General features: G+C 60.3%; 2 protein-coding genes across 3 annotated transcripts in view; both read right to left on the bottom strand.

Annotated features, from left to right (window-relative positions):
• Positions 1–7,771: 7,771 nt before the first annotated feature.
• Positions 7,772–17,692, bottom strand: XXYLT1 (xyloside xylosyltransferase 1). The gene is made up of 6 exons (XM_063131741.1): positions 17,660–17,692; positions 16,163–17,539; positions 15,850–15,997; positions 12,181–12,313; positions 10,037–10,722; positions 7,772–9,980 (listed from the first exon to the last, which is right to left on the bottom strand). The coding sequence occupies exons 1-5, from the start codon at positions 17,690–17,692 to the stop codon at positions 10,326–10,328; spliced, it is 2,088 nt and encodes a 695-aa protein (XP_062987811.1). The 3' UTR covers positions 7,772–9,980; positions 10,037–10,325.
• Positions 17,693–18,455: 763 nt separating this feature from the next.
• ACAP2 (ArfGAP with coiled-coil, ankyrin repeat and PH domains 2) overlaps positions 18,456–19,254 on the bottom strand; it is a 46,599-nt gene continuing 45,800 nt past the window's right edge. For both annotated transcript variants that reach the window (XM_063131701.1, XM_063131703.1), the window contains one exon: positions 18,456–18,662. In XM_063131701.1, the coding sequence (XP_062987771.1) occupies positions 18,559–18,662 (104 nt within the window). In that variant the 3' untranslated portion in view covers positions 18,456–18,558. The remainder of the gene's footprint in view (positions 18,663–19,254) is intronic.

The following is a 19,254-nucleotide window of genomic DNA, read 5'->3' as shown; positions in this document are numbered from 1 at the left end:
TACCATCCGTGGCCTTTTGAGCCCCAATGTGGACATGTGCAAAAGGGTGCGCTTCCTCCCCTCCCCCTCCCCCTATGTTACAAAGCAAAGAGAAAGCTCTGCCCTGTTTGCAGCCACAGAAAGGGGCTTTATGATTACTAAAAACAAATGTTTCTTGAGTTTTTTCTACTACATAACATTTGTACATCTCTGCCTCTGGTGAGGTAAATGTTCCCCAATGAAAATCCATGGTTGGTGCCAACCTATTGAAGCCCAGAGTACTTATGGCCGCTCCACAAGACCAGTTTCCTTTGGGAAATCAATGGGACATTTTAATACTCCAGCTGCATCGCCCTGGGACATACTGGCCCCGTTCAGATGACACCATTAACCATGCGGTTAACCAATTTGTGGTTAAGCACCATGGTTAACGGTGTCGCCTGACATGCGTTTTCCCTAACGATGCACACCTGTTAACCACATTGTGGTCAGCCTCACTAACCACGTTGGCCCCATTCGGAAGACACCTTAAGGCCAGAAAGCCTTATTCACTGTGGTTAAAGCCATGGTTTATGGTGTTCTCTGAACAGGGTCATTATGCAACATGATTAGTAGCACAAAATTGGTTTTAAGGCGTCATCTGACATGTACTTGTGGTTAATGGGCTGAAATCATAGAGCTTCCAGTACAGAGCAGCTGAAATGCCCCCGGCCGCTCTAGCCTATGGGCTTGATCGCTGCTCCTGCCGGCTGTTTGGTTGCAACAGGCGCTGCAGCTGCCATGTTGTTTAAAGGGGCGCCTTCCGGAAATATGCCTTTTTTACTCCCCGACCCCATACTGATCTACCCTTTCTCTTACCACATTGAAGCGCCATTACCACGTTAAGCGAAATGGAGGGTGCAACTGCCAGATGTTTTAAGCGCACGGCTTGCTGGGATGTGGGGCAGAAGCATTCGGAGGACTCAGGCGCTCATCTAACTGCTTTGTGGTTAGCGTGTGGTTAAGGAAAAGGTCACCACAAAAGGGTAAACATTACGCAGGAGGCAACAATAACATGGGAGAGCTATGTTGTAGGTCTACTTCTGTGAAAATTCTGCAATGAAAAGCACTGGGGCATGCCTTTGGGCTGCCTCATTTTAGCAGGGTTAAAGGTCTCAGGAGGAACAGGCGCCTGCTGGGGGCCCTGGTGTGTGGAATCCCCCCTTGGGGTCCAACGAAAGGCTCAGAAGGCTCACCTGAGCCTGGCCAGGTGCAGGGCGGAGGGAGGCCGGGAGGGAGGGAGGGAGGAACCACCCTGCCGGCTGCCAAAGACACGTCCTCCAAGACCCTGTGACAGGCAGGCTGCATTTGATTTACTTCATTTGTTTACTAAATTTACTAAGACACATTTTCTGGGTGGCTCACAAAACCAGTACAACAATTTAAAATACAATATAAAGCTTATTTGAAATTCATGCAGTAGAAACACAAATTTAAAACAAGAGACCAGGCCATAAACCACAAATTATTTTAAAGGCCAACCAAAAGGTCTCCGCCAAGCCCTGAAACGTCCACAAAGCGGGCTCCTGGTGAACCTCTCTGAGAAGGTTGTCCCTGATCCAGGGTGCATCCACCAAAAAGGCCCTGGTCCATTTTCATTTGTTTTTCATGCGAGGAGCTATTGGCGTGGAAGACATGCAGACGCACACGCAATAATGCTGAATGCTAGAGAAGCTCAGCCAAAGGTACTGTAGCAGCCTCTCCTCCCTGTTGACTCTGGCCATTGTGTTCTCTGACTGAACCTCCATAGGTTTGTATCGTCAGCCAAGCAGCTCAGGGTGGAAAGGAGAGGATCCTGGCTCTGCAGGAAAGGAGCTGTTTTTTGGCCGTGTGACGCAGCTCTGACCTGCTAAGCAGATGCTCCGGGATTGAGGTGTCTCAGTACGCATTTGCCAGTTTGATCTGCACTTTTCCCCAGCCCAATATATGAGAAAGGGGAAGTTTGACAAACCAAGCAATTATTAATGGCATCATTAAAAGGTCACGCAGGGAAATGAGAACAGGAGCGGCATGGGAACGTGTCAGTGTCAAAAGACAAATTGTCAGGCTTCAGGGCCGGGAATGCCAACACCACCCCAGCCCCAGGCTGCCCTCTCTGCTGGCACCACTGTTCGGGGGGGGGGGATGTTTCCAGGACGAGACCAGCGTGCTTTGCTCCGGTGAAGGCATCTCTCTTCCCCCCTGATCCAAGGCTCTACCTCCAGATGGAGTCCTTCCTTCCAGCCTTGAGTTCCAGAGTTCCTCAGCTAGCTCCCTGGGTCACACAGTAGGAGGCTGCCCCAACGTGCGTCCCAGGCGATGGAGCAAAAGAGCCCTTTTTTGCTTCATGTGCTTTTAGCTCCTAGGTGAAGGTCCTAAATGGAATGATTTGGGGGCAAGGCGTATCATGGGTTTAAGGTGCCTCCTCAACGGGCCTCCAGACACCTTCAAAGAGGTGGCTGAGACAGCAGAAGGGGCTTTCCTCCTCCCTCCCCCCCCGTCCCCCACTGGTTATGGCCTCCTGCTGCCTGCCTGGACCCTGGGTCCAGCCCCCTCCCCCACTGATCTTGCGACACCCCCCCCCCAACTCTTTGGTCCTGCAAAGGAGGCCTTGCTGGATGTGTGTGTGTGTGTGTCTTCCCCACAGAAGGGAAGCCCCCCCTCGTGGTCATTTCAGTGGGGGGGGGGCGTCATGGCACGGATGAGCTCTCCCAGGCCGAGCCCTGGAAGGCATTCCAACAGCAGCTCATGCGAGCAACCGCAGGCCCCTGAGGAAACTGAGCTGTTTTGCCTCTGAGGCTTTTGCCATCCTGGGCACACGTACCTAGAGGAAGCCCAGAGGATGCAAGGGGCCTTCGTTGGAGCACGCATGAAGCGGAAGGTGTGATACCTCCCCATCGTTGATAGTTTCTATTTTTATGGTTTTATTGTTCTGATTTTACGACAGCTTTATGGCTCCGTTTTAATAAGTGTCCCCTACTGCGAACTGCGAACTGCTGTAAAAGGGCAGAAGTAGAGACGCACAGGCAGGCTTCGGCGCACGGGGTGACCGCTCCGTCTGGCCATGGCCTGGTCCTCAGGCGGGCCTGGTCTGAGAGAAGGGCCCACTGGCCTCCTGGCCCAGAATCGCCCCACCCCAAAGGCAGCCCCACCCCCAACCAGGCAAGCCACAAGAACCCCATGCGTGGCAGGAAAGGGTGCCCGGCAGAACATCAAATGTCTCCACGTGGCTCAAGCAGTGCCCCTCCACCCCCGCCCCCAGTGCACCGGAGGGCAAAACCGCCTGGAGCCCCCTGATTGGATGCGTCACCGGGGGAAGCCCTTTCCCAGCAGGGCCCAGAGGATGCCACTGCGAAGCAGAACCAGGCCACCCTCAGGAACGGAGGCCCTGTGCACCACAAAGCCCAGCATGCACTTCGAAGAATCAGAGAATAGCAGAGATGGAAGGGGCCTACAAGGCCATCGAGTCCAACCCCCTGCTCCATGCAGGAATCCTCCCTAAAGCATCCCTGACAGAGGGTTGTCCAGCTGCCTCTTGAAGGCCTCTAGTGTGGGAGAGCCCACAACCTCCCTAGGTAGTTGGTTCCATTGTCGTACTGCTCTAACAGTCAGGAAGTTTTTCCTGATGTCCAGCTGGAATCTGGCTTCCTTCTGGACATCAGAAAAACTTACTGACTTCTCACATTCCTTGCCGGTCCACAGCCACTGTAGCAAAAGTGAGGGAGGGATCTGAGGTCATGGAATGTGGGGGAAAGATGTTGGCATCTGAAGCCCGCCAGGCCTGAGGGCAGACAGGACAGCGGAGCGGCAGCTGCAGCTGTTTCTCCTACGTGGGTCCCTCCTGCAGCCTGTGAGGGAGGGAGGCCCCGGGGGCCTCTTTGGTCAGGCAAGGAGCTCGGCCCCCTGCCTCCCCCCACCGCAAGGCCCAGGAAGGGCCCGTCCACCCTCAGTGCTTCTGAGACCCCGATCAGGTGGCCACTGATCGCAATGATGGGATCAACTTCCTGGCCAAGGCCGCTCCGCTTGAGGCTTGTGCTGGCAGCCACAGCACTGGGCCCTTTTCTTTTCCACATCGCTGCTGCCACCACTGTGGGGATCCAGGCCGCTCCCTGCAAGGCCAGCCAGGCCTCTGCTTGGTGCTGGGATTCCTCCCAAAGCCTCCCTCTGCACGCAGCCTTTGTGGCCTCTGCTGCTTTCACTCCGGCCTGGGACGGTGCACAGGGCTGCAGCAGTGGAACTCCGCAGGCCACGTTCCTGTGGCGCCTCCCACGAGAAGGAGTGTGGAGCACAGGCAAGAAGCAGCAGCAGCACTGTTGGCCTGAAACCAGGGAGAGCTGAGGCCAGGGACCAGGGTGGGCTGGAGGGAGGGATCATCCACCCTGGTCTTCAGCAGCCTCAGTCTGACAACGGGGTCTCCTCAGCCCACCTGGCTCCTTTGGATGAGGGGGTGGCAGGCTAATGACACCCCCACCTCCCCTCCCCAGTCTCCATGCATGTGCAGAAAGCTGGTTTCAGGCCTATGAAGGCCTCGAGGAAGAGAAGGCTTTGAGCCCTCATGCCGAGAACAAGCCTGTAGAAGAAACCTGAGCAGTGAAGTGGCCAAGTTTGCCAACGACACCAAATTATTGAAGGTTGTTAAAACACAAAGGGATTGGGAAGAGCTCCAAAGGCATCTCTCCAAACGGCAGATGCGGTTCAATGTAGGCAAGTATAAGGGTGATGCACTTTGGGGCAAAACAGCCCAACTTCAAGTATAAGCTGATGGGATCTGAGCTGGCGGTGACCGAACAAGAAAGAGATCTGTGCTGCATACATTACCACACTGAGGCAAAGGCTTCAGCCGGCTTCAATGAAGTTAGCATCCTTGTATTGGTTTTCTAGGAGAGGATCCTCGCCAAGGGCTCTACACACTTTTTGTGATAATTCTGATTTAAGAGGGAAACTTTCTGGCTTCAATTTAATGCTTCTCTTTTCAAGAATGACCAATAGATTGTCTTGTTACTTTTATACTTCATTTCAAGGCTTTTGATCTTGTCAGCAATATGAATTTCCTCCATCTCTTGTAGTGCGAAGCTATTATTATTATTATTATTATTATTATTATTATTATTATTAATTTATATAGCACCATCAATGTAAAGCTGGGCTAATTGGATCGGAAGCCCTTCTGCACCGTTTCAAGGGATAAAATGGAGAGGAGGATTATGTATGCTGTCTTGGGTTCCTTGGAGGAAAAAAGGCGGCATATAAATGCAATAATAAATTAATACTCTGCAGCCGAGATTGGTTTGGAGGCCATCTTTTGTTCCGACACTCAAGTCCTCTGTGGCCCACCAGTTCAGCAGGAGCACTTTGCTGTGTTTCCACCCAACTCCATCGCATCAGCATCCCTGGGGCCATCAAGTATGAGACCCAAGAGGGATCTGCCTGGGTCCTCACCCCAGCCTTCGCTTGCAGTAGCTGTTTTGCTATGGAAGGGGAAGCCAGGGCGAGGTCTTCATGACCACAGAATCTGTGAACTGAGGAGGGGAAAGGTGCCACTCACACCATCTCAAGGCAGTGGCACGACCGGGCAGCCAGCTTCCTCTGGCCCCCTTCAGAAGCCCACTGCATCACCCAAGGCATTCCACATGGAAGGGCCAGACTCAGCTGAGGAGCCGGACCTTTGCCTAAACCAGGTGGGAGTCAGGTGAGGTGGGGCATGGGGTGGCTCCTCAGGGCGCCTCCCTGGGCACAAGCTGCTGAGCCATCCATCTGAGGCAGGCAAGCCCTGCAGCAGGCCTAGGTGGGCACGTGCCGCTTCTAGGGCCAGAACAAGCCATTCGTCCCACTGGCCCGAGTCTCACCCTGCAGCCAGGGAGGCCCAAATCTTGCATTGCCCCAGCTGGGCCTCTTCCTCATTTTGCCCTCCACCCCTGCCCCAACTTCCTTCGCTCCCCTTGGGTCCAGGGAATCAGTGTCCTTGGTCTACCCGGTGACCCTTATGGGCAAGGCAACTCCTGCAGGCAAACAGGGTCAAGATGTCCTGGGCCAGGGGAGCCTTCTTGGGCAGGAGGGCAGACTGGGAGCTGCAAGGAGGCCGTTGTCTGGCATCGGAGAACACATGCAAGAGGCTGATGGCGGCAGCGGCGGCAGTGAAGAACCCCGAGAGCCATTCTATGAGGCCAGCAGCAGACTCGAGGCTCTGCTGGAGCCCCTGTGGGGCTTGCCCCCCCCTTGGCTCTGTGGTCCAGGCACCAACCTCCCCCGGCAGGACGGGCTTTTCAAGTACCATGGACAGCTCCCCAGAGCACAGCTGATGCCTGTGGCAGGGCCTCCTTGACAAGAAGGGAGCGTTCTCTGTGGTGCCTTTTGGGGTGAAGGCGGCCTGGAGGCTCCTCAGAAGCATCATTGCTTCCCCCACCCCCACCCGGTCACCCTGCCAGCCTCCCTTCCCCCCAGCCCAGGCTGGCCCACTACGTGTTCTGCCTGAGATGACCGACCCAGGCGGGACGTCTCCCACCTGGTTCCACGCACGGAAGACGACTGGGATGGCAGCTGCATGGCACTTCGTGGCTTCTGTCCTCCCCCACAATGGAGCAGGAGTGGGCAGCCTGGTGTCCTCCGGATGTTTTGGACGGCAGTGTCCATCTGCCCCAGGCAGCATGGCCAATGGTCAGGATAATGGGAGCATGGCTCCAAACATCTGGAGTTGCCTACCCCTGGCTTTGGGAGTCAGTGCAGGCCCCAGGGCACACTCAGAGCTGCCCCCCAACAACTTCTCACTGCTCCCTGCCCCCCCCCCAGCACCTGCTGCTTGAGGCAGCTGCCAGCCTTTAGCAATCCTCTACTGATTCGGATGCGCAGCCAGCCAGATCCCCAGGATTTGGAGCGAGGAAGAAGAGCACTTTGAGCAGCAGCATGGCGACATCGGCCCAGGGGAGCACCTTGACCTTGCCACCACACCAGACACAGTTGGCTGGTCAGGGAGACGCTCAGGCCCAGATATTGGAGATACAGCAGAGGCACACGAACCGTTGCCAACAGAGGAAGACATTGAAGATGGCAGCCACGAGAGCACTCTCTGGAAGGGGGAAGCAGCAGCCGCAACACTCCCCCGCCCCCAGCACACACTCACAGAGAAGCTACGTAGCTACAGTGGACGTAGGAGGCAAAGTGGCCCTGGAGGCGAGGCCTGCCAGACTCCCCTCCTCACAGCCTCCGAGGGGGCTGCCAGGATTTTCCTCTGGCAAGCAGCTCCGGGTCAGCGGCAACGTTGCGCCTCGCGGAGCCACCTCCTCCCAACTTACCCTCCTCCACCCAGTGACCCAATTTTACCGCTGGGCCCCACAGAGCGGAAACCGCCCTGGTGAGGCTGCTTGACGGCCTCCGCTGGCTTTCCTGCCACAGAGGATCACAGCCTTCCGAGTCGGCAATTGGCTCAGGGCTTTGGATTAAGCACAGGTGGGGGCAGGTGCAGGCCCCAGGCTCAGGCTGTGCCAGGCCACGGTGTCTGGCAGAAACCTCTTGTCATGTTGAACATGCGCCAGCCAGCTTCACAAAAGTGGGGTGTGTTCCCATGTCCCCCTGCGCAAAGTCTGCCAGCGGTGGAGGCGCCCCACTGCTCCGTGGCTTCTCTGCTCTTTAAACTCTGGGAATTTAGGAGTCCGAGGCTTTCAATGGGCTGCTATGGCAGGAGGACGCTCCGTCGGCCACATTCAGACAGGCCACTTAGTTGCTGGGAGGAAAACGGGGACGCGCTGGACCCCCAATGGCCATTCACAGGTTGCAGAGCTGTTGTTCCCCTCTTGTTTTATTGACAGACAGAATCTCCAGACAGCCCTTCAGCATCAGTTTTCAAGACATTTTACACAAGGAGCATGATGCACACGAGCCACGCTCAGGCAAACCCCCAGGCTAGATTACTGCAATGCGTTCTACATGGTCGTCCCAAGGATATCTGAGCGTCTCATGGAGCAGAAGGCTGCCAACAGCTGCTCGTCACCATGGCTCCGCGTTGCCTCCAGCATTGACAGAGAAGAGCCTCCCGTGAAGCCGGCAGGGCAGGGCAGGGCAGGCCCTGCTCGCCCACCTGCCTCCAAGGGCAGCTAGGCTGGTGTGTACAAGAGAGCGGGTCTTTCTCAGGAGTGGCCCCGCCGCACCCTCTGGAACCGGCATCCACCAGGGGTTCACCAGGCCCGTTCTCTGCAGGTCTTCGAGGACGCTCTGAAGAGCCGCCTGGGCTCATCAGCCTTCCTTTACATCTGGTGCACTGGTTCCCACCCACCCCCCTTGATTCTTTTAAATTGTGCCCACTTGGTGTGGTTTGTAACCTGCGTGACACCTGGAGAGGGATCTGCCCTTAGAGGAAGCCTAAAAGGCATTTCAAATCGTGTGGGTCAGAGGCAGCGTGACCCCCTGGATGCCAACTGCTGGGGGCCTCGTGGGGGGGGGCTGCCCTTGCACTCCCGTACCACTCGCTGTGAGCTTCCCCTGGGATGGGCAAAACGGTCTCTGGGCCTGCCCCAGCTTCAGGGCCTTCTGGGGCCCCGGCCCGTGGGTCGAGCCAGAGCAGAGGACGCGAAGGGCCCACTGCTCTCGCCAGCTCATGGGGCTCACGCCCTCCCTCCCCTGGCAGCCCTTCTCCCGCCCACCGGCCCAACCATCAGGGTTAAATACAGGCCACGGACCGCCGTGTGATTATGGAGGGGGGCTATTTTTACCTTCCAGCGATGAGCATTCTCAGAGCCCTGCTGCGCAGGGCGGCAGCTGCCCTTGTGTTTCTTTAGCAAAGAGATGCAGGTCTTTTCTCAGCCGAGAAACAGAGCCAGGGACAGGCATCAGAACAGGCTGGGCAGGCCAGGAGCGCTGGGAGACCCGGCCTCCCTCCCTCGCCCTGCGCCAGGCACTTTGGGCCCACAGGTTCCCTGGACTTCTTCAGCCCCCCAGCAGTGGATTGGCTGCCCCCAAGAAAGCTGGATTCCATGGTGAAGGACTTAGGGGGGGGGAGGCACAGCAGAAGAGAGGGAGGTGAGGCGAACACAGGCGCAGCCTTAGGCCTGTGTTTCATCCCAAACGGGGGAAATCACCCCGCCTTCCTCTCTTGCTGCGGAGGCCCACGCCACGCCACGCCACGCCACGCCACGCAGCCAGACGCAGAGTACTGTGGCATCTGCGATCAGCTGGAAAGGCAAAATGGGAAGAGCTGCATTGCTTGCGAAGGGACGGCTGGGTGGGTGATCTGGTCGGAAGCGGCTTGTGGCCAGGCCACGGCTACTGGACTTCCACCTAGCCCAGAGTTGCCAGTTCTAACTGGCCCGGGACTCTCCGGCATCGAGGCAGAGTGGGGCTTTGCTGTCGCTGCTACTGGAGACCAGTTTTAACTGGAGCTCCCTGGGACTGAACCTGGTGCCTTCGGTGGGCAAAGCAAGCCACTGCCGTCTCTTGAGGGTCCCGGTGGCGTTTCTGAGCACCACCAAGGGGACAGATGGCCGGGCGAGGTGGGGGCTCCGGCCCAGTTCCCAGCAGAGCCATTTTCTGGCCTTGGCCGCCCCCCTCCCCTCCCACTGTGAGCCAAGCTGCCTCAAATGTGGTGCCCCCCCTCCCCGCTCCCAGAAGAGGGCTGACCGGCCACGGGCGACGGAGCCTCCCGCACCCGACAGCTGGGCCTCAGCCGCATCGCAGTCCTCACAACATGGCTGCCCGCGACAGAGCCTCTAGCTCTCAACCCACCCCAAGCCCAGCTGGGGGCCTCTGCCAGCTCCAAACGTCCAGGATGGAGCTGCCAAAAGGGCACGTTGACGAGGAGCTGCAAAAGTCTCTTCAGAAGCCAGCTCTGGCCGCAAGGAAGACCGTCCCCTGGGGCTGCCTCTCGGGCACTGTGCTTCGCCCCTGCAAGATGGGCTGTGCTGGTGGGAAGGGGGAAGGCCCCGCCCGACCCACACACCCCAAGGGGGGCAGTCCCAGGGAGCTGGAGGTGGTCTCAGCCCAGAGGAGTCCTGCTGCTCCCCGCTCCCCCCACGCCCCTCCGCCCTCTAGGCCCCGACAGAGCGGGTGCCACGTCCCTCTATGCCGGCTGCTTCCTCAGAGCCCGAAACACACTTGCCAGAGAAAGGGCAAGGAGACCGGCCAGCCCCCGGCACCGCCCCCCCGTCTCACGGCCAGTCTGGGGAAGAGGACCGTCCTGGCAGGAAGGCCCCGACCCGCCTCGGAGGGGGAGCGCAGCCAGGGGAATCGTTCTGGAAAGGCCGCAGGGGCCACGGGCCCTGTGAGGGCTGCCCCGCTCCCTCGACGCTTGCCATGGCGGCTTCTCCTGGCCCAGCCCCTGGAAACAGCCGTGGCGCCGCCAGCTACTCCTCCGGGATGGGCGTGTTGCAGTTGCCGTGGTAGATCTTGACGTGGCCGTCGCAGCGGAAGTAGCGGTCGAAGACCTGGCCGTAGCCGTGCTCGCGCCACCAGGTGCAGAGCTGCCGGTTCCAGGTGCAGTCCAGGACGTGGAACAGCTCCGGGTGCTCCATGCCGGCCAGCGTGAAGAAGTCCTGATCCCCCAGGTGGCCCTTGAAGTGGAACCGGTCGGCCAGCTGCCTCACCGCCTCCGGCTCCAGGAGCCGGTTGTAGAGCTCGGAGTGCCGCATCGCCTCCAGGTTCAGCAGCAAGACGCCGCTGTTGAAGCCGGGCAGCCCGTCCGGGGGCGGCTCCCCCACTCTAGTCCCAGGGTGCTCTTGCCGGTACTGCCAGAAGATATGCCTGGGGGGGGGAGGGAGAGGGGAGTGGAGGAGGAAACACCAGTTGAAACAAGGATGTGCCGGCGTGGGGAGAGGGCGGCATTTCCCCGCCTGCCCTGTCCTGCCCCACGCAGCCCCTTGCCTTGGCCGGCCTCCTGCCTTTCCTGCGGCTGCGGCCAGCAGGGCCCGGCCCAGGAATGGGTGCCCTCTGCATGGCCGCTGTGCCAGGGCGCGTGATTCCGTGCGTGGGGAATGGGACCCACATGGTAGGAACACGGACTCCTCTTCCTCTCTTGTGGCAACAAACTCTGCTGGAAGCTGTCCTGTGCCCGGTGGCCCTCCTTCCGGGGAAGGGAGCTGGGAGGAGGCCTCGAGCCAAAGGCTCCCGTGAACGGGCTCTCCCCCCTCGCCAAAACTGCAGGGATGGCCTCCCACACCGCCTCTGCATGCCAGGCCCAGGCCCTGTCAGCAAGCCCCTCGGCTGCCAGGGGTGTGGAGAGGCCCAGGGCCCCCAGCAAAGGGGCGGCCTGCGTCCCACCCACAGCCCCTCGACAGGGGGGCCGGCAGAGCTCCCCCCTGAGACCCACCACAGATGCGCCAGCAGCCCTCCCCTGCGAGCGGAAGCAGCGCAGGACCAGCACCCAGTCCCGACAGCCACGCCAAAGGCACCCCCTCCTCCCCTCCCCTCCCCACCAACGGGCGCCTGGCACATCCCCCAAACGGTTGGGGCGATGGCCTGGATTGCAGCTCCTGGGGTGGGGGGTGGGGGCAGGGCGTGAGCAGCCAAAGCCAGCATTCGCCACCCAGGGCTTCACGTAGAGAAAAGACGGAGGGAGGAGGAGGAGGAGGCAGGAAACGGGCAGCGCGGGCAGCAGGCGTGCGAAATGAACAACGGCTTCCCAGCAGGTGAACGGAGCGGGCGCTGGCTGGAATCCAGCCCGAAGTGCCAGGCCAAAGGCTCCAGCAAACCGCCGTCCCTCAAAACAGCCAGCCCCACTTGGAGCCAGGAGCTAGTCCTCCGCCCTGCCAGCGGTCGGCCAGCCAGCAGCCTCAGAGAACGAAGCGCCTCCCGGTCAAGGCCGCCACCTCCTGTCACTGCCGCCGCCGCTTCCAAACGCCACGGACCTCCGCGCTGCTCTGCACAGCAGGCCGGACAAACTCCAGCCTTGAGCCCCAGGAAGCCGCAGCCCCCTCAGCAGCCCCCGATCGGGTGGGCCCCCCTGGGGCTTCAGGCCATGGGTGGGAGCGCCTGCATTCCGCCCCATCCAAAACACCGGGCTTTGGCTAGTGGCCAGGTCCGTGGGGGAGATGGGCTTCAGAACGGATCCTCCCGGCGGACGGCCTTCAACGGCCACAGGCCAGGCAAGAGCTGCAGCCTCGGCCCAGCTGGTTCCGGACCTCTCTCAGGGGGCTCTGGGGATCCTTCTCGGACGAAGGCCCCCGGCTCCCTCTGCCCAGACTCCCACGCGCCAAGGCCTACCGATAGACGGGCTGCATCTCTCTGGCAATGCCGATCACGGCCCCTTCAGGGAAGTTCTCAAACTCTTCAAACAGTTCCCGGATGTTGGTCCTGTATTCCACATCGAGGTCCACCTGGATGATGCGTGAAATCTCTGGAAAGGCAAAAAGGAGAGGAGCCGGCAAGATGAGGGGCCATGATCCAGCACGGCCGGCCACCGTAGCCCACAGCCCTTTGCTGGTGGCGCTCAGGGACTTCCGGTGCCCTTGCGACAACTGACAGCCTCCTCGGGAGAAAGGAGGACCCCCAAGTGCCACTGTCTTCCTTCCCCATGAATGCCTCTGGGCCACCCAGGCGGGGGGGGGGCCCTCCAGGCACAAAGACGACAGGCGGCTGAAGGCAGATGCTTTCCTCCGCAGCGCACCCAGTCACCGGGGGGTGGGGGAGAGAGGAGGACCCCCTGTCCCTCTGCCTGGGAAGCGGTGGGGGCAAGGGGGAGCAGCACGGAGGCGGAGGTCCCGCCTCTGCCTTGGACGCAGCCTTTGGGGCTGGGCAATGGCGTCCAGCCCGCATTAGCTGTTTTGTGGCCGTGCCCAGGACAGTTCCTCCAACAGCCCTCAAAGTTGATCCAGCCCCACCCCAAGGTCAGCCCCAGAGGCTCTTCTGCAAGCGGCCCCACATCCTGAAGCTTAGGGCACAGCTACTATTGGGAGGGCCTTCCTGCTGGTGGCCCCCCAATTACTGGACACTCTCCCCAGCAGAAATTTCCCCAGGGAAATGGTTTCCCTCCAGTGGCCAAGTCAGGGCCTTTTAAATCTTTGCTCTATGCTGGGGCTTTTGTACCATGGTGTGGGCCTGGCATGACTTCTCTCCCCGCCCCTCCCCTCCCTCATTTTTACTTATTTTAACAGGTTTGTTTTATAGTGCATTTTTTCCATGCTGACTTTGCACGTGCTTTTGAATTTCTATTGCACTAGTTTTACATTGCATTTTTACAGCTTCATATTTTATTGTCCTTTAAAGTTATACAATACTGATTGAATTTGACCGCTGGCTTGATGCTCCTCCAAATGGGCAGAGTCTGCCCCTCCCCCAGCCCCTGCAGTGGCCTCTACCAGCTCCCCCATATCCCCCATGTTGCTAACCCCCCTCATGGCAGCCAGCAGGCTGGTTCCTCCCTCCCTCCCTCCCTCCGCCCTGCACCTGGCCAGGCTCAGGTGAGCCTTCTGAGCCTTTAGTTGGACCCCAAAGGGGGATTCCACACGCCAGGGCCCCCAGCAGACGCCTGTTCCTCCTGAGACCTTTAACCCTGCTAAAATGAAGCAGCCCAAAGGGATGCCCCAGTGCACTTTTCATTGCAGAATTTACACAGAAGTAGACCTACAACATAGCTCTCCCATGTTATTGTTGCCTCCTGCGTAATGTTTACCCTTTTGTGGTGACGTTTTCCTTAACCACACGCTAACCGCAAAGCAGTTAGATGAGCGCCTGAGGCCTCCGAATGCTTCTGCCCCACATCCCAGCAAGCCGTGCGCTTAAAACAACTGGCAGTTGCACCCTCCATTTCGCTTAACGTGGTAATGGCGCTTCAACGTGGTTGAACCCCCCCTGGTGGGGGGGCAGTGACCCCCTCCTACTGCCCATCGAAAGGACAGCGCAGGGGGGGGGGGCTCCCTGCCTTGCCAAGGCGCTCTGCCCTTCAGCCACTGCCATTTTGGAGGGGGACGGGGGCCCAGAATGGCCTTTCTCCCTTAGCAGCTCCAAGCCAGGAGGAGGGGGGGCTCCCAGCATGCCAGCCCCACAGCCACCCTCTGCCCACAAAGCTGAGCCGATCTGTTGTGCGCACGCCCTGCGCACAGCTGCTCTTAGCTTGCACTTCGTGGCCGGTTGCCCCAGGCACGCGCCTGCCACGTCACGCCCAGCAACGATGCCGCAGCGAGAGCTCCCAGCTCCACGGAAAGGGCTACTGGGGACCCATGCCGGCTCTTCCAGGCACCACATCCCCACCCCACCCCCACCCAGTATTGCTCTGGATCAAAATCTTTCCAGATCCGAGCTTGGGTCGCCTCGCAGCGTCAAGGAGATCCCCCGCTCCCCGATTTCTTAGCAGCCACACAGCCCCCCCTTTTTGCTTTCCTGTTTTGCTCCAGATGGACGGCTGGCCGGAAAACGTCCCGGGAGGAGAGGGGCCGGTGAGAGAGCGCCACATGCAGGGCAGCCCAGAGGTGGCAGCAGTGAGAGGCACGTCGGGGCACTCAAGCCAGCAAAGAGGGCCTCCCCCACCCCACCCCGCCACAGCACACAGGCCGGAGGCACCGGCTCAGAGCCCCTTCTGCTCCTGCGCCAGATCCGTCCCAGGCTTCTTTGGCCCAAAGGGAAGCTTGTCTCTGGCAAGAAGAAGAAGGAGGAGGAGGACCCACCCACCCCACCCCTGCTTCCAGGGACCTCCTGCTTGCCCACAACATTCCCTCCCAGGCCCAAGGAGGTGGCTTGTGGCGGAGGCAGCGTGCAGAGTACCTGCCGCTGGTCTTCAGAAGACACCCAAAGGCCATTTAGCCCAGCCCCCTGGGTTCTCAAGTACGGGAGGCTGGAAGCGGCAGTGGAGCCAGAAGCTGGTCCTGCCTGTCAAGCCACAAGGACCGGCGCTCCGGAGTTCAGGCAGCGACAAACGAAGAGCCCCCTGGGTGGGGGGAGCAAGATGCCCCTTGTGTGCAATAAGCAGCGTCCGCACATGGCATGACAGCGCCGCACGGGGCAGCAAGACCTCTCCACTAAGAGGGGAGCTCATCTAACAGCTCAAGTCCTGCAAAGCTGATGCAAGCTGCCAAGGCAACAGTTCAGTGCTGCCCCACGTATGCCCAGGGCAGGGAGGGGACTGCCACCCCACCCCCTTCCAGTGGGAATTAGGGGGCCAACAGGACGCGCCGAAGAGCTCAGCTTCGTGGGCTGCTCTGGCGCAGGGAACCGCTATCTGCAGAAGGAGGGCTGGGTGCAATATGAACCCACCTCCTTGCTGGGTGAGCACGGTGCAGAGACCCCACCAGCCCCCCCCCCCCCCGGGGGCTGCTGCACGCTGAGGCCACCCCAAGGCAGGCGCCCCCCCCCCTGCTCCTGCCAAGGACAGAGGCAGCGGCCCACTTCACGAGCCTGAAAAGAGAAAGAAAGAAGAGACTGAGGCCATGCTGGCCCGAGCCAGGATTTCCCCTGAGGAGGCAAGCGTGTGAGTGTGGGGAGGTGAAGCCACGTTTATAGGCACAGAGTCAACAGGCCACAGCCCTCCAGGCCACAGGCAGCGCTGAGGACAGAGCCCTCCACTGCCAGGGGAAAAGGGCGTTCAAGGAAGAAGCAGCCCCTGGGTGGCCACTGTTTGTGGAGAAAGCCGTGGCAGCCACACCACGCAAGTGCCAGAGAAGGGAAGAGCTCCAGCCATCCCAGAATAAAAGGAGGCAGAGAGCCTCCACGAGGTGGGCCATGGACTCCTTTGGCAAAATAAGAAGCTTATTTTGCTTCTGCTGGACCCTCCCTCTCCCCTTATCTAGCTCACCAAGGACTAGCCTCTTTGAAATAGAAAGCTGCTTTACTTAAGAGTGAGAACGAAAGACGCCAAGCGTGTGGGATGCCAAGCTCTGCACTGACACAGGGACGCTGCAGGAACAGAGATGCCCCCTGCCCCCTCCCCCAGTCACTCACCCTTGGGCATGACGCGGTGCATGGCGACCGAGAGGAAGAAGATGGAGTCACTGTAATAGGTGCCGGGGCCAGCGCTGAAGAGCTTCTGCATGGCCCCCACAACGGGGAGCAGCTTCTCGGCCAACACCTCCACGTCGTGGAAGACCACCTGTGGGGAGAGGCCAGGACGGCGGCCGCGCTGTCACCAGGGTCAGGAACGGGCCGCAGCTCAGGGGGATGCGGGGCCCTGGGGAGGTCCCAGGTCCCAGCTGCTCCTCCAGGGAGGGAGAGGAAAGGGGGGCCGCGGCGGAGGGGGCCCCGGCCGCCTACCTACCTTGTGCTTGAAGGAGGCGCCGCGCAGCGCGTCGCGGAAGAGCGCCTTGGCCGGGCCCTTGCTGGGCGCGTCGCTGAGCAGGTGCAGCACCAGCGCCCGGCGCGGCTCCAGCTTGCCGAAGCGCACGAGCGAGCGCAGCGCCCGCTCCGCCTTGGCCCGCAGCGCCGCGTTGCGCTCCGCCTTGGCCAGCACCAGCAGCACGTGCAGCTCCGCCTCCCCCGCCGGCCCGGACGCCAGCAGCTCCTCGCCCGCCTTGGCCTTGCTCTCGGCGCCGCCGCCGCCAGGCCCCGCGAGAAGCGACGGGGAAGAGGCGGCGGCGGAGGAGGAGGAGGAGGACGCGGCGGCGGGGGCAGGCCCGAGCTCCGGCCCGGCCCCGCTCGGCAGGCGCGGCGCGCCGCCCGAGCCCGCGTAGTACAAGGCACACGCCACGGCCAGCGCGGCCGCCGCCGCCAAGGCGCAGGGCTGGGGGCGCAGCGCCGCCGCCAGGCCACGCGCCATGGCCGCCTCGCAGGACGCGGAGCGCAGGACGCCGGGCTGGGCCGGGCGGGCTTCCGCCTCGGCCTCCGCCCCGCCGCTGGCTCCGCCCGGAAGCCGCCCCGCCTGGGCCGGCTGCAAGCAGGGAGCGGGGTGGCGGCGGCGGCGGCTGGGTGGACTCCCCCCGCCGGCGTAGCGCTTCGCTCGGCTGAGCCGCAGAGGCGGGCGGCTGCCCGGCTCGCCCTCCGGGGCTGCAAGGCGGTCAGCGGCTGCCCCTGCCCGGCCAGCCTTGCCGGGGAGAGAGCGGCTCCTGGCGGCGGCGGCGGCGGCAGCAGTGCGCTGCGAAGCGGCCGGCTGGCCTGTGCCGCCCAGCCCGATGGGCCTGCGCTTTCCTGCTTCTGCTGGACTCCTTTGACCCCGCTGCAAGCCAAGCGCCTTGGGCGGAGTGCAGCCAGCCAGCCAGCCAGCGTCCCGTCCCGTCCCCAAGGAAGGGGGCCCACGAGGTCCGGAGGCAGCAGAGCCCCTCTGCCGGCAGCAGGCCAGAGCCCCTTCCGCAAAGGCCGCTGAAGACACGGAGCAGGCAGGACGTCGGCCCCCACCAGTTGCCACTCCAGAAAATGGCCCCGCCCGTCCACCAAGGCCCCAGCAGCACTGGATGGGGCTGCCCCAGGCGAGCCCTTGGAGCTCCGAGTAGTGTGAAGGAGCAGGAGCGGCTGGACAGAGAGAGCCCCACACGCACACCCCATACACAGCACAGCAGCCCTGTTGGAAAAGCCCCAGGAGCTTTTCTTTGCCAGCCACCTTCCCTGCGAGGACGGCTGCAGCAACACTCCACTGGGAAACACTGCCCAACCAACAGGCTACGGGCTCCCTTTGAGCCAGCTGTCTGGAGGGCAGGCAGACCTGGGGGGCCGGGCGAGCAAGGGCACAGGGAAGCTAGGCCCAGCCCAGCCCTTCCCTGTGGCAAGCACCACGAACGGGGCTGGGGCACAACACAGCAGGGCCACTAGGAAGGAAACTCACAGGGCCGGGCTGACCGAGGGCAGGAGGGTCCATGCCAGAACAGAGTCTGGTTGTGGCCCAAGGTGCGCCAGCCCACGCACCGACCCCACCTCAGCCCGTATGCCTCATCTTTTCCTTGGAAAGCACTCCCACAACCGCTCCCACACCAACCACACTGGTAGCGGCTGCGTTCAGACAACACTGTACTCAATGGTGGATTAATAGTCAACCCAGAGTTATTTTGCAGGTACTCCCCACACGTGTTCCTACACAACCGGAGAGGTTGGGGCTGGCCATTGAGTGGACTATCTGTCAACCCGGTGTTTTACTGACACAGCCCCTGCCCACCCTCCTCCCAAGAGCCTCTGCGAGTTGTGCCCATTGCAGTAAAGCAGCCGGTGTGGTTTTGGCCACTCCTGCCTGGGATCTCTGCAGCTAGCAGAAATAGGCCACTGGACCCTGCAAAATAGCCCACGGAGCCCGACAGACAACACGCTAACCAACGGTTGCGCAGATAGTCAACTCTGCAAAGCATTGGTTATCTCAGTTGGTTATTTTGGGAAATAGTCAACCATGGGGAGGTTTTTGTCCAACAGAAAACTCAATGGCTGAGTTCGGACAACACGCTAATCAACGTTCGATTTCCATTTTGTTCCTATTTTTTACACACACCCCACACCCTGTTGATTAGTATGTTATCCGAACTCAGCCAACAACCAACCGTTGACCACTCAACTTGCGGTTGATTACTTAAACCACCGCTGGTTATCATGTTGTCTGAACCCAGACAGCAATTGCTAACAAACTGGAAACAACATATAGTTAAAGCAGCTTTATGTATAAAAAGAAGGGGGCGGAGCTCCAAGTACATGTGGGGAGGGGGAGGTCTACTCTCGCTGGTCCCCGTGCTCTTTGACCCTTCATGGCTTCTGTGCATCAGAGGGCTGAAAGCGCTTTAGTTTCTCCGGGTTGTTGGATGCCATTTGCGAGAAGTCACGGAATATGTCCTGGTAGGTTTCGTCTCCTGCAAAGGAGGAAGAAAATGTATGTTGCAGAAATATGTCATGACAGGGAGGCCGTGGAGAAGCCCACTCGGTCTGCCTTTGAGCCGGCTGTGGCAACACAGCAAAGGTGCATTTTGGCTGAAGCGCAACACATCGTACTCATCCACGGAGGAGACCGAGGGGTGAGGAGGGCTTCTGAAACGCTCTACAGACACTACTTAGCTTTGTGCCATCGTATTGCTGCCGTGTGGATGGTCGGGCAGGAGCCCAGCATCCTCCTTCAAGGCAGCATTTCCAGTGTGGGGGACAACCGTGGCTCCTCTTAGCATTCAAAATGCAACTGTTTGTTGCTAAAAAAAACAAAGCCGTTTTGCCTCTTAGCTTGAGCAAATGGCAGTAGCCAACACAATGTAGAACGGAGCTGCTCCACTCAGGCCTCGGAGGACCGGTGCCCCTGTCACAGCATCACGGTCACCGTTTTGCGAACTTTCAACAGTGTCTCTTTCCCTCATCACAACACTCCAGCACAGAAGCACTCAGGCAGGCCTTCGAAATACTAAAGGGGCGAGAGGCTACATGGTGGGGGGGGGCTCCCCCAAAGTGACACGAGTG

This window comes from Elgaria multicarinata, chromosome 8, assembly GCF_023053635.1.
Source record: "Elgaria multicarinata webbii isolate HBS135686 ecotype San Diego chromosome 8, rElgMul1.1.pri, whole genome shotgun sequence".
Lineage (NCBI taxonomy): Eukaryota > Metazoa > Chordata > Lepidosauria > Squamata > Anguidae > Elgaria > Elgaria multicarinata.
Note: the sequence above shows the minus strand (reverse complement) of the source record. Positions and strands in the feature narration are given on the sequence as shown.